A 13,042-nucleotide genomic window follows, 5' to 3' on the forward strand; every position below is an offset into this window, starting at 1 on the left:
AGATCCCTCATCACTTGCAGTCACATCCAGGACAGTCCCCGTCCCCCCCCACCCTCACGTGCAGTGACATCCAAGATCCCCCCCACCCTCACGTGCAGTCACACCCAGGACCATACCCTCAACCTTCACATGCAGCCCAGGACCGTCCCCTCCCTTTCACATGCAGTCATATCCAGGATCGTCTTCCCCTCACATGCACTCACACCTAAGTCCGTCCCCCACTCTCACATGCAGTCACATCCAGGACAGTCCCCGCCCACCATCACGTGTAGTCACATCCAGGACTGTTCCCCCTCGCGTGCGGTCACACCTAGGACCATCCTCCACCCTCACATGCAGCCCATGACCGTCCCCCTACCCCCCCCCCCCCCCTCACATGCAGTCACATCCAGGACAGTCCCCCCCCCCACCCCCCACCATCACATGCAGTTACATCCAGGACCCCCCCCCCCTTGCATGCGGTCACACCAAGAACCATCCCTGTAAATCCCCCTCCTCACCTGTGGTCACACCCAGGACCTACCTTTCCTCCCTCTCACGTGCAGTCACATCCAGAACCGTGCAGTCACATCCAGAACCGTCCCCCCACGTGCAGTCACATCCAAAACCGTCCCCGTCTTCCCTACCCTCACGTGCGGTCACACACAGGACCATCCCTATCCCCTCCACCCTCCCATCCAGCACAGGACCGCCCCCCCTCACATGCAGTCACACCCACCACTGCCACCCCCTTACAACATGCAGCCATATCCCTCCACCCTCACATGCAGTTACATCCAGGACAGTGCCTCCCCCCTTCACATGCGGTCACACCAAGGACCGTGCCTGTAAATCCCCCCTCACATGCGGTCACACCAAGGACCGTCCCTGTAAATCTTCACATCCACCCACGTCCCCCCCACCCTCACATGCAGCCCAGGACTGTCCCCCCCTTCACATACAGTCACATCCATCTCCGTCCCCCCATTTGCAACATGCAGTCAAATCCACCCCCGTCCCTCCCCACCCTCCCATGTGGTTACACCAAGGACCATCCCTGTAAATCACCCCCTCACTTGCGGTCACACCCAGGACCTACCTATCCTCCCCCTCACGTTCTGTCACATCCAGAACCGTACCCCCCCAATGCGGCCACACCCGGTACTGTCCCCTCATGTGACATGCGGTCACAACCAGGACCTACTCAGGATAGGTAGAATAAATATCCTCATTACCTGACCGCCAATGGAGCTCATGAGCGTGAATGTAGACCTAACACAATAAGCAGAAGACACCGGCCCTTTAAATGTTTGTCAGCTGTGGCTCCTTGTGAGAAGCAGAACCTGTAAACATTGGTTTTCCTTACAGAAAAAGTCCAAGAAATCTTCTGAGACCCTGACATTCAAGAGGCCGGAAGGAATGCACCGCGAGGTGTACGCCCTCCTGTACTCCGACAAGAAGTAAGGCGAATGGATGTATGTATACAGTGACTGAACCAGCAGAATAGTGAGTGCAGCTCTGGAGTATAATACAGGAGGTAACTCAGGATCAGTAATGTAATATATTTACACAGTGACTGCACCAGCAGAATAGTGAGTGCAGCTCTGGAGTATAATACAGGAGGTAACTCAGGATCAGTAATGTAATGTATTTACACAGTGACTGCACCAGCAGAATACTGAGTGTAGCTCTGGGGTATAATACAGGAGGTAACTCAGGATCAGTAGTGTATGGACACAGTGACTGCACCAGCAGAATAGTGAGCGCACCTCTGGAGTATACTACAGGAGGTAACTCAGGATCAGTAATGTAATGTATGTACACAGTGACTGCACCTGCAGAATAGTGAGTGCAGCTCTGGAGTATAATACAGGAGGTAACTCAGGATCAGTAATGTAATATATTTACACAGTGACTGCACCAGCAGAATAGTGAGTGCAGCTCTGGAGTATAATACAGGAGGTATCTCAGGATCAGTAATGTAATCTATTTACACAGTGACTGCACCAACAGAATAGTGAGTGCAGCTCTGGAATATAGGATGTAATTGGGGATCAGTACAGGGTCAGATGTGTATGTACGATGAGTGCTGGGCAGTGTGTACAGGACCTTACCCTCCTGGTAGTTGGGTGGTTTTAACCTCTGTGGTTTGCACAGGAGACGGTTCCAGCACAGGGTGGTGAGACATAATGGTACGATCAGGAGATGCCTGTGGTGAATTGTCCTGTGGTCTGTGCTCTTGCCGGGTTTTGCATCGTCCCGTTGCGCCCTCTCTGGTGTATTTTCCCGTGGTCTTTGCTGTGGGGCTCTTGATCGGTGGGAGCTGTGGGTTTTCCGTTCTCCCGTTGCGCCCTCTCTGGTATATTGTCCTGTGGACTTTGCTGTGGGGCTCTTGATCGGTGGGAGCTGTGTGTTTTGCGTCGTCCCGTTGTGCCCTCTCTGGTGTATTGTCCTGCGGTCTTGGCTGTGGGGCTCTTGATCGGTGGGAGCTGTGTGTTTTGCGTCGTCCCGTTGTGCCCTCTCTGGTGTATTTTCACGTGGACTTTGCTGTGGGGCTCTTGATCGGTGGGAGCTGTGTGTTTTGCGTCGTCCCGTTGTGCCCTCTCTGGTGTATTGTCCTGCGGTCTTTGCTGTGGGGCTCTTGATCGGTGGGAGCTGTGTGTTTTGCGTCGTCCCGTTGTGCCCTCTCTGGTGTATTGTCCTGCGGTCTTTGCTGTGGGGCTCTTGATCGGTGGGAGCTGTGTGTTTTGCGTCGTCCCGTTGTGCCCTCTCTGGTGTATTGTCCTGCGGTCTTTGCTGTGGGGCTCTTGATCGGTGGGAGCTGTGTGTTTTGCGTCGTCCCGTTGTGCCCTCTCTGGTGTATTGTCCTGCGGTCTTTGCTGTGGGGCTCTTGATCGGTGGGAGCTGTGTGTTTTGCGTCGTCCTGTTGTGCCCGCTCTGGTGTATTGTCCTGCGGTCTTTGCATTGTCCTCTCTGGCACGTTGCGGCTTGGTTCCCCCGTTCCGTCTTGGTCACCCTCTTGCTGTTCTGTTTGCAGAGATGCTCCTCCATTACTACCCAGTGACACCACCCAGGGATACCGCACCGTCAAGGCAAAACTGGGCTGCAAGAAAGTGCGACCCTGGAAGTGGATGCCCTTCACCAACCCGGCCCGGAAAGACGGCACCATATTCTACCACTGGAGACGGGCGTCAGAGGAGGGCAAGGACTACCCTTTTGCCAGATTCAATAAGGTTTGTGCGGTGTCCTGTTCTATCGGCAGCTTTCTCGTGTATTGTATTCTGTGTGGGTGATAATGTCCGTCGAGAAGATTAGGGGTTATGATGGGACGGTGATGGGGGGCAGTGAGCGTCCGCAGCCCCGGGGTCAGGGATCTGGGATTATACAGAGTTTTCTCCTCTTTGCTTTTAGTGTTTGGAAGCTTTTCATTTTACATCTAGAATGCAGATGTTTTTCACAGCTGAGGGTTTGTTTCAGTTGTGTGCGGAGCAGTGTCCACCACACAGGGGTTGTTTGTAATTCAAGGACATATGTACACAGCTAATAGGCAGAACTAAGTGTCAGGAGAGCTTTCTTGGCTCGGATGATTTCCTTCACATCTTGGTGGATGTGGAGCACCCCCTGGTGCCTGTGTGCGGTGGATTTGGACTAGTCAGGACTGCGAGCTGCAGAGCCCATGAAGTGTCTGCGCTCTGATGTCTGATCCTTCGCTGCGCCTTCTCCACTTTGTGTTTGTACTAATGACGCCTGAATATCTGATCTGTGCGACCAGGGATCAGCGGACGCTGCTGGGATGATGGATGCCATGTCTGCATCCACCCCCGCTGCGCTGCTCGTCTCCGGGGTGACGTGGCTGCGCTGCTCGTCCCTGGGGTAAAAAAAAAACAAAAAGCCAGCACTAAATGTGCACTTCAGCACTAAAAATTCCAAACTGTACTTATTATAAAAATGTTGAGATTTTTGGCAAAAAATTGCAATTTCTTGAGCTGCCTCGCCACGTCACGGCAAATCTCATTTGAGGCAGTCCTACACTAAAATATTTTTATAAAATGTGCCATACGGCCTCACATATGAATAGTAGAACTGCTCTTAGCAGCACTCACCTGGTCTATTTCAATCCCGTACCCATGACTGAGTCATGGCTGTGGGCGGGACAGGTCCAAGCAAATGCTGCATGAAGTAAATAGCCTGTGGACAAGGCCTGATGACAATGTGAACAGTCACCAACCGCCAAAATCTAGACAGGTGGAATACATCCCAAATTGGGGTGCATAGCAAGGTGGGGGTCAGCCACCGACCCATGGGGTGACGTGGCTGCATTGCTTGTCACTGGCTGCGCTGCTTGTCACTGGGGTGACGTGGCTGCGCTGCTCGTCACTGGGGTGACGTGGCTGCGCTGCTCGTCACTGGGGTGACGTGGCTGCGCTGCTCGTCACTGGGGTGACGTGGCTGCGCTGCTGGTCACTGGGGTGACGTGGCTGCGCTGCTGGTCACTGGGGTGACGTGGCTGCGCTGCTGGTCACTGGGGTGACGTGGCTGTGCTGCTCGTCACCGGGTGGCTGTGTTGCCAGTCGGAGGCCATGAAAATTCAGCAAAAGACAAGTGGTAGGTCTATTAGAAAGCTGCAGACGATTGGAGAAGCAGAGGGTCATTAGAGGCCGGGAATTATTCTGAGGGCAGTATTTTGTGACCCCGGGGGGCACTTTGGGGCAGGTTTCTCTTTCTCGCTGAGGTTACTGACTTCTATAGAGACGCAGCATTTTGCATTGATCCTGGCTGGTTATTATCTGAATACCGCTATAATCACTGTTCGTCACTTTCTCCCCTTTGTGCCCCCATTTCCTCACAGATTGTAGCTTGAGTCGGCCCCTTGCTCTTCTTGGTATCTGTTCCCCCTGTTTCCTCTCAGATTGTAGCTTGTGATCTGGACCCTCGTTTTTCTTGGTATCTGTTGAATTCTGTTTTCTGAGGTGTACAGCGCTGCAGAATATGCTGAAGCTATACGTAAACCTCTTTAATCATTAGGGAGGGCAGACGTTAATAATGGTGCAGTGTAGCTGGGATCACATCAAGTGTTACACGGTTGCAATGATAGACCGCTGCCTCTTGGGGGGACACAACCTTTCTGCAGATTTTCCAGGGAACTGTCGAGCTTCTGCCTGTGCGTGTGTGTACTGGTGTAGGGAACTGGTCTGCTCCCCGGTATGTGCAGTGGTGACGGTGGGGTCCGTTCTGCTGAGATTCTAATTTACAGTCACATGAGTGGTGTATGGACCTCTGCACAGGGAGGTAACGTGAGTGGTGTATGGACCTCTGCACAGGGAGGTAACGTGAGTGGTGTATGGACCTCTGCACAGGGAGGTAACGTGAGTGGTTTATCGACCTCTGCACAGGGAGGTAAAGTGAGTGGTGTATGGACCTCTGCACAGGGAGGTAACGTGAGTGGTGTATGGACCTCTGCACACTGAGGTAACGTGAGTGGTGTATGGACCTCTGCACAGGGAGGTAACGTGAGTGGTTTATCGACCTCTGCACAGGGAGGTAACGTGAGTGGTGTATGGACCTCTGCACACCGAGGTAACGTGAGTGGTGTATGGACCTCTGCACACCGAGGTAACGTGAGTGGTGTATGGACCTCTGCACAGTGACTGCAGGACGTGTGCAGGGACCTCACATTGCCATATTTCTCTCCTTCCAGACGGTACAGATCCCCGTATACTCTGAGCAGGAATACCAGATGTATCTACATGACGACGGCTGGACTAAGGCAGAGACCGACCACTTGTTCGACCTCTGCCGGCGTTTTGACCTGCGCTTCATCGTTATTCACGACCGCTATGACCACCAGCAATTCAAGGTAAGAGCCACAGATGGTGGGTAGCGGGGGTCCCGTTATCTATGGACCACATATGCAAATCCACAATTGGCGACCCTGGTTATTGCCGCTGCATGTAGAAGCCGAGCGATAGCGCCACAAGTTCTGTTCTCAAGCAGAGCAGCATGTATGGGAATAGAAGCCGCACATTGGCACCTGATCGGCAGTGGTAAGGGGCAATAGTAAGCTGCCGCTGAGCTTCTATAGACCTCATACAGCCCTAATGCTCTCCTCCTCCTCTCTGCTGCCTCATGTCTCTAGGTCCCTGCATTCACAGCTCTCCTCCTCCTCCTCTCTGCTTCCCCGTCTCTAGGTCCCTGCAATCACAGCTCTCCTCCTCCACTCTGCTGCCCCCTGCCTTTAGGTCCCTGCACTCACAGCTCTCCTCCTCCTCTCTGCTGCCCCTATCTCTAGGTCCCTGTACTCACAGTTCTCCTCCTCCTCTCTGCTGCCTTCTGACTCCAGGTCCCTGCAGTTACAGCTCTGCTCCTCCTCCTCTCTGCTGCCTCCTGTCCTCTAGGTCCCTGCAGTCACAGCTCTCCTCCTCCTCCTCTCTGCTGCCCCTTATCTCTAGGTGAAAAACAAAAAAAAAGTATATGTAATAAGATTCCAGTATCAGCAAAACCTCTTAAAAATACAATCTTTATTATTCAACTTTAAAATGGAATAAAACCTTGACCATGTGGGCATAGAAAAGCGCAGAGAACCGCAACAGTGAGGTGTCAGGAATACGGCTACAGGCAAGATCTCAAATTGGCCAGACAGGTTGGGGCAGAGCCTATCTCCCCCTTCTTGGCAATGGAGGGTACCTTAATTTTGTGGATACTCCCCGTTCCGCGGTGACTGTCCCTAAAAATAGCCCTTAACTCCACTAGTCGGGGTCACCACCACCTCTGCTATAATGAAGGGCCTAAAGTGTGAGGAAAATAAAAACACACAACAATGGCAGACAAGGAAATAGAAGGAAATGAACAGTCAGGACTGTGCCACGGTCCAGGATAATACAGCAGAGCCAATGTGACTAGATGACAATCTCCAGATATCGGGCCGCTATACACAGGCTTATAATATAGACTGTATAAGTTAGGTCAACGCTGAGAGGCTTTACTTGGCTTTAATGGAGATAAGGAGAAAAAGGAGCAGACTTAAGCTGGGTTCACACATAGCGACAACGACGTCGCTGTTACGTCACCATTTTCGGTGACGTAGCCGCGACTTGCTGTCGCTGTGTGTGACATCCAGTAACGACCCGGCCCATGCTGTGAGGTCGCCGCGCATTGCTGAATGTCCTGCTTCATTTTTTGGACGTTGCTCTCCCGCTGTGAAGCACACATCGCTGTGTGTGACAGCAAGAGAGCGACGAACTGAAGCGAGCAGGAAGCAGGGAGCCGGCGTCTGGCAACCTGCGGTAAGCTGTAACCACGGTAAACATCGGGTAACCAAGGGAAGCCCTTTCCTTGGTTACCCGATATTTACTTTAGTTACAGCGTCCCTGTTCTCACGCTGCCAGTGCCGGCTCCCTGCTCCCTGCACACAGCCAGAGTACACATCGGGAAATAAGCAAAAAGGTTTGCTTATTAACCCGATGTGTACTGTGGCTATGAGTGCAGGGAGCTAGCGCTAAGCTGTGTGCGCTTGTAACCAAGGTAAATATCGGGTAACCAGAGAAGCACTTTGGTTGGTTACCTGATATTTACCATAGTGATCACACAGCGACGCGTGTCGTTATGATCACTGCTGCGTCTGCTGTGTTTGACAGCTAAGCAGCGTTCATAACAGCGACTTACAAGGTCGCTGTTGCGTCACAGAAAATGGTGACGTAACAGCGACGTCGTTGTCGCTATGTGTGAACCCACCCTTAGGCACTCAACTCACAAATAATACATAACAATACGTGTATAAATTACCAATATTTTATTATATTATTGAAAGACACCCTTATTAAAACCATTTAAAAAGTAAATCACCAAGACCACTATACCCAAAGCAGACCATTCCAGTCCTTTTAAAACATACGGATATAAACACAATTCAGAAGGCATTCACTAAATTTATTTGGCAGGGCAAAAGACCTAGAATTTCATATCATAAATTGACTCGATTGAAACCGGAAGCAGGGATGCAAATGCCTATGATGAGAGCCTATAATTTGGCTGCCTTGACAAGACACGTCAATGATTGGATATATAACACACAGTACTTTTCCAACACTCAGCTGGAAAAAGAGCTAGCAAAACCCCTAGATCTAATTACGATATTACATATGAAAACAAAAGAACTCCCGCCACATATTAAACTCCGTTGCCTACTAACTGACACCAGAGGAGCCTGGAAAGCAGTACGGAAACTATATAGTTTACCATTTAATATTTCAAAACACATTCCCATATGGAAAGACACATTTTCAACAGGGACAACAAAACAAGCTTTTTGGGGAATGGAAACAAAAGGGTAGTCAAAAAATAGAAGATTTATTAAACAGAGAAGAAGGCAGGGTCTTTAACTGGCAAGAAATGGTGAAAATATATATATATACTCACTGTCTAACAAACAACATTTTCAGTACAGACAACTGGTGAGCCATTACTCGTCCATAATGAAATGTTGGGGGATGTTGGGAATTAGAAACGGATTTGATATATTGCTGGGTGGAAAAAAGGATCAGATATCACTAGCCACTTTACATGCCCATATACGAAGTCAACACGACCGAAGCAAAGAGAATGAATTGGGGGGGGAGTGGACCAATAAATTTGAAGGTGGAAATCTACAGGAAAAAATACTCAAAGGATGGTTAACAAGCAATGGAGGGAGATGCAATTCAAACTAATGCACTATATACGCATTAGACCTTTCGTACACAAACTCCCCTGCACACTATCTTAGCAGTTGCCCTTAGGCTATGTGCCCACGCTGCGGAAAATGCGCGGAATTTGCCGCGATTTTTTTCGCGGAAATTTCGCGGATTTTTCAAAAATCTGCAGCACAGCGAGTCCCCAGCCATTTCTATGGCATTTGGGGACTGCTGTGTCCATGCTGCGGTTTGTTCCGCAGCGGAAATAATGCGGTATTTCCCTGCGGAAAAATCTGCAGCATGTGAATTATTCCTGCGGATTTCTCCGCAGGGTCCCATATACTTACCTGCCTTGACAGCAGATACCGGAGTCACTTTCTTCCGGTGGAGCGCGGTGGATCCAGGAGCAGGAAGGAGGAGGTGGGTGGAGCCTGCACTAGCTCCGGTCATGTGACAGTCGGAGCTAGTTCAGGCCCGCCCACCTTCTGCAGACGCTGACAGAGTGACCCGGCCACCGGAAAGCGAGGTGCTGCGTGATGGAGGTAAGTATGAACTCCCGATCACTGCAGCACTTGTTCTGCATTGAGGATGCAGTGCCGAAGCCATGGTACTGTATCCTCAATGCAGAATGCCCGCAGCATATCCGCACGACATTCCACAATAAAACCGCTGCATGTACACAGACAAAAGTTGTGCTGCGGTTTTCTGGGAGCACCTGCGGAATGTCCTGCGGATATAACCGCAGGACACTGTCCCCGTGGGCACATAGCCTAAATGTCCCCTTCACAAGGCAAATCTGATACACTGCCTTTAGGAGTGCCCGGTGATAGCAAAGCTTTGGGTGGATGCAATCAAACAAATAGACAAGACTTGGGGAATTAAAGTTCTAAAAGACCCGATACTCTGTTTATTCCATGCCACAAGTCGGGAGGGGAGAGAGAGGGATGAGCAGCTATTCATACCAAAAGCAGTGCACGCGTTAATACTGTCGGTCAAAAAATGCATTTTGCAACACTGGCTTCCAAAACAAGCACCAGTTATTTCAGAGGTACTAGACACCACAAAAACATTGTTGTTCATGGATCAATTAGAAGCATAAGATAGCAAAGACAAACGCACGACTGGTTTCCTTCAGAAATGGAAAACATTCATAGAAAGGAATTACTCTCAAAAAGAGATCTCTAGTATAATCCATCGCTTTAAAGATACGGCGTGGTATAGCTGGGGAGAGTTGGATGGCTCGTTGGGGAGATTGAGGATAGAACGGTAAAATAAAGAACCCCTATGTTTTGATCTTAAAAGGTTAATTTAGGGTTTTTGTTGCACAATTTGAAAACTCAAATATGTAGAATGTTGTGACAGAAAAATTTCAAAAAGGATGAGAATTGTTAAATTAAATGTCTGAGTATGCTTTTATTTCTGTAATTACTTGTTAACAACTCATCAAATAAAATTTGTTTTAAAAAAAAAAAAAAAATATTAAATATAAAAAAAAAGTAAATCACCAGACACAAGAGTAACACCAATAGATATGGAAGTATAACCCAGCTTGAAAGTCAATCCGCAATGTTCGTGGCCACAAAGACATATTTGAGAAAAATCCATCAATTTCTAAATCATTTCTAAACAATAACAAAGCTGGAAAAAACAGAATATTCAGGACAAGCCTACCATTATGGAATGAAATAAACCAAGGTACACGTGTACAACCAGTGTCCGTTAAGCCCCCCCTCCCCACCCAAACCCGACGCATGTCACTCATCAAGTGAGCTTCATCACTTGAGTTGAGTGCCTATGTCTATTCCTTTTTCTCCTTATCTCCATTGATCTTTTAGCAGACAGTGCACCCTCACATATTTATTATTATTGTCTAGCTGGCTATGCATTCCCACCTTCTCCTTTTCCACTTTACTTAGCTTTAAAACACTCGCCAACCGACGTGGTTCACCCCCTCCTATCACAATAATTGGGGGATCATCAGGGGATTATATGATACCTGTAAGACACACAAAAGAAAATACTTAGACCATAACATGCAATAAACCTAGAAAATTCTTGTATGTGTCATATGAAGTGATCACCACACTTACAGATTTAGTAGATATCCAAGTGTACCCCCTCCTGGTAACCGCCTGTGTGACCCCAGTGCACCTCTACAAAGCATACTTATCTATATATATAATTGCCTTAGTCTGTCTGTCTGTCTGTCTGTCATGCTCCAAAATTGTGTCCTTACGGTGACACAAAGCTGATTGGCCACTGGGCTCGCCATGGCCCCGCCCCCTCACGCAATGCACGCTCGCTCTGGCCCAACTGACACGGAGCTCCGACTCCCAGGTGAGTACACACACACATCAGATCACACCACTCTCACACACACCTCACACATCACATCCACACACTCACAACATCCTGGGATATCGCTTGCTTCTACACCGGCTCCGTCACGATCCCAGCAGCGCCAGACATAACCTTGCGATGCTGGGATCTTGACGGAGGCCGTGAACGCTGGTAACCATTATACACATCGGGTAACTAAGGTCCCTTGGTTACCCGATGTGTATCATAGTTACCAGTGTACACCGGCTCACACTCACTCTCACACACACCTCACACATACATCACATCGCATCCACACACTCACAGCATCCGGCGATATCGCTTGCTTCTCGTCCTCGATACTGTGCTGTTGTGACCTTCCAGGACCTGCCGGAGGATCACATGGCCAGAAGCATGTGGTATCTCCGGATGTTGTGAGTATGAGCGCGTATGTGCAATATCGTCAATGTGTGTGTGCGTGAGTGTATGCGATCGGGTGTGTGTGCGTGAGTGTATGCGATCGGGTGTGTGTGGGTGTGTGTGAGTGTATGCGATCGGATCTGTGAGTGTCGGCAGAGGAGCATGGCGTGCTGGAGGAGGCTGATCCTGGGGAAGGCTGGGATGGGGAGGCTGAGAGAAGAGAGGCTGACGCTGGGGACGGAGAGGCTGACGCTGGGGACGGAGAGGCTGACGCTGGGGACGGAGAGGCTGACGCTGGGGACGGAGAGGCTGACGCTGGGGACGGAGAGGCTGACGCTGGGGACGGAGAGGCTGACGCTGGGGACGGGGAGGCTGACGCTGGGGACGGGGAGGCTGACGCTGGGGACGGGGAGGCTGACGCTGGGGACGGGGAGGCTGACGCTGGGGACGGGGAGGCTGACGCTGGGGCTTCCTCTTGCATGGTCTTTCGAAACACTGTGTACTACAGCACAATAAAAATCTAAATTTCAAGATCACACCAATAGAACAGGTTGACCCTACTGTGCACAATAGGGCTGAAACTCTCAGCAGGAAAGAGACCTTTTGGATATACAAACTAAATACCCTCAAACCCTTTGGCCTAAATGAAGTCTCTGATTTATTTTATTAACCTGTATTGTGTCAAAATTATTGTCTTATGATGCTTGGATGTCCGATTTTATTGTTATATCTTGGTTTTTCTTGTAAATTTTATTGCTATCTTATCTATTTATTACAGTGGTTTATGTTTTATCATAGTTTTTATACTCCTTATTATGTAGGTATCATTCCCGAGCCTTTTATCAAAATTCCATTGGTTTTATTGGTCAAGGAGTTTTTAAATAAGTTAGAGAATAATAATTAGCCCTATGAAAAATAGCCTAAAACCACCCATATGTCATTGGCACGACTTTTTGAACGATATTGTCAGCTTCATCTCTCTCCTTTTCATCGAATTCATCAGTAACCTTAAAGGTGTTGATGAGATAAGTAATAAATAAATAAATGATAATAATAACAATAGATTAAGTTATTAGTACCAAATAGTTGATAAATAAAAATAGTACAAAACCCCCCCCCTTTTTTTTCCTTCACAAGAACGATAAAGAAATGATAAACAGCGATATTAAATAGGCACTGAGTAATAAATGTCGGTTTAATTCATCACATTATACTACACCATTAGTTTTTATAATCATTCAAGTCTTTATGTAGTATACATTTTTATTCAATGCCTCCTTTTTGTAGTGGTTTTTATAAATAATATGCTGACCCTCTCCATTTTTAATATTTAATAATCATATGGACACACATTTTTCCTAGCACAAAATACTACCTTGTACATATGTACAAGTGTACTTATATTATATGTATATGCACTCATCACTCTGTCTTATAGAACATCTTTGCCTGCGATCTAACCTCCTGCTATCTCAGCTGGGTTATAATCGATTCGTGTGCTTGCGCAGTCTTTGATTTTCTCACGATCTGACCTCTTTTTACCTTAGGAGGCTTATATTTGCTCTGTGCGCTTGCGCAGCCTTTTGAGTTCTCACGGTTTAAACTTTCTTGACCCCGACATTTCTTATACTTGTTTTTTTCGTCTTTAATCACGA

At 48.6% G+C, this 13,042-nt stretch overlaps 1 protein-coding gene across 1 annotated transcript in view; it reads left to right on the forward strand.

The window, feature by feature from the left end:
• DMAP1 (DNA methyltransferase 1 associated protein 1) overlaps positions 1-13,042 on the forward strand; it is a 61,769-nt gene that overhangs the window by 448 nt on the left and 48,279 nt on the right. The window contains exons 2-4 of the mRNA XM_075322142.1: positions 1,348-1,439; positions 3,017-3,212; positions 5,678-5,836. Of these exons, the coding sequence (XP_075178257.1) occupies positions 1,348-1,439; positions 3,017-3,212; positions 5,678-5,836 (447 nt within the window). The remainder of the gene's footprint in view (positions 1-1,347; positions 1,440-3,016; positions 3,213-5,677; positions 5,837-13,042) is intronic.

The sequence above is a fragment of the Anomaloglossus baeobatrachus genome, chromosome 8 (assembly GCF_048569485.1).
Source record: "Anomaloglossus baeobatrachus isolate aAnoBae1 chromosome 8, aAnoBae1.hap1, whole genome shotgun sequence".
NCBI lineage: Eukaryota > Metazoa > Chordata > Amphibia > Anura > Aromobatidae > Anomaloglossus > Anomaloglossus baeobatrachus.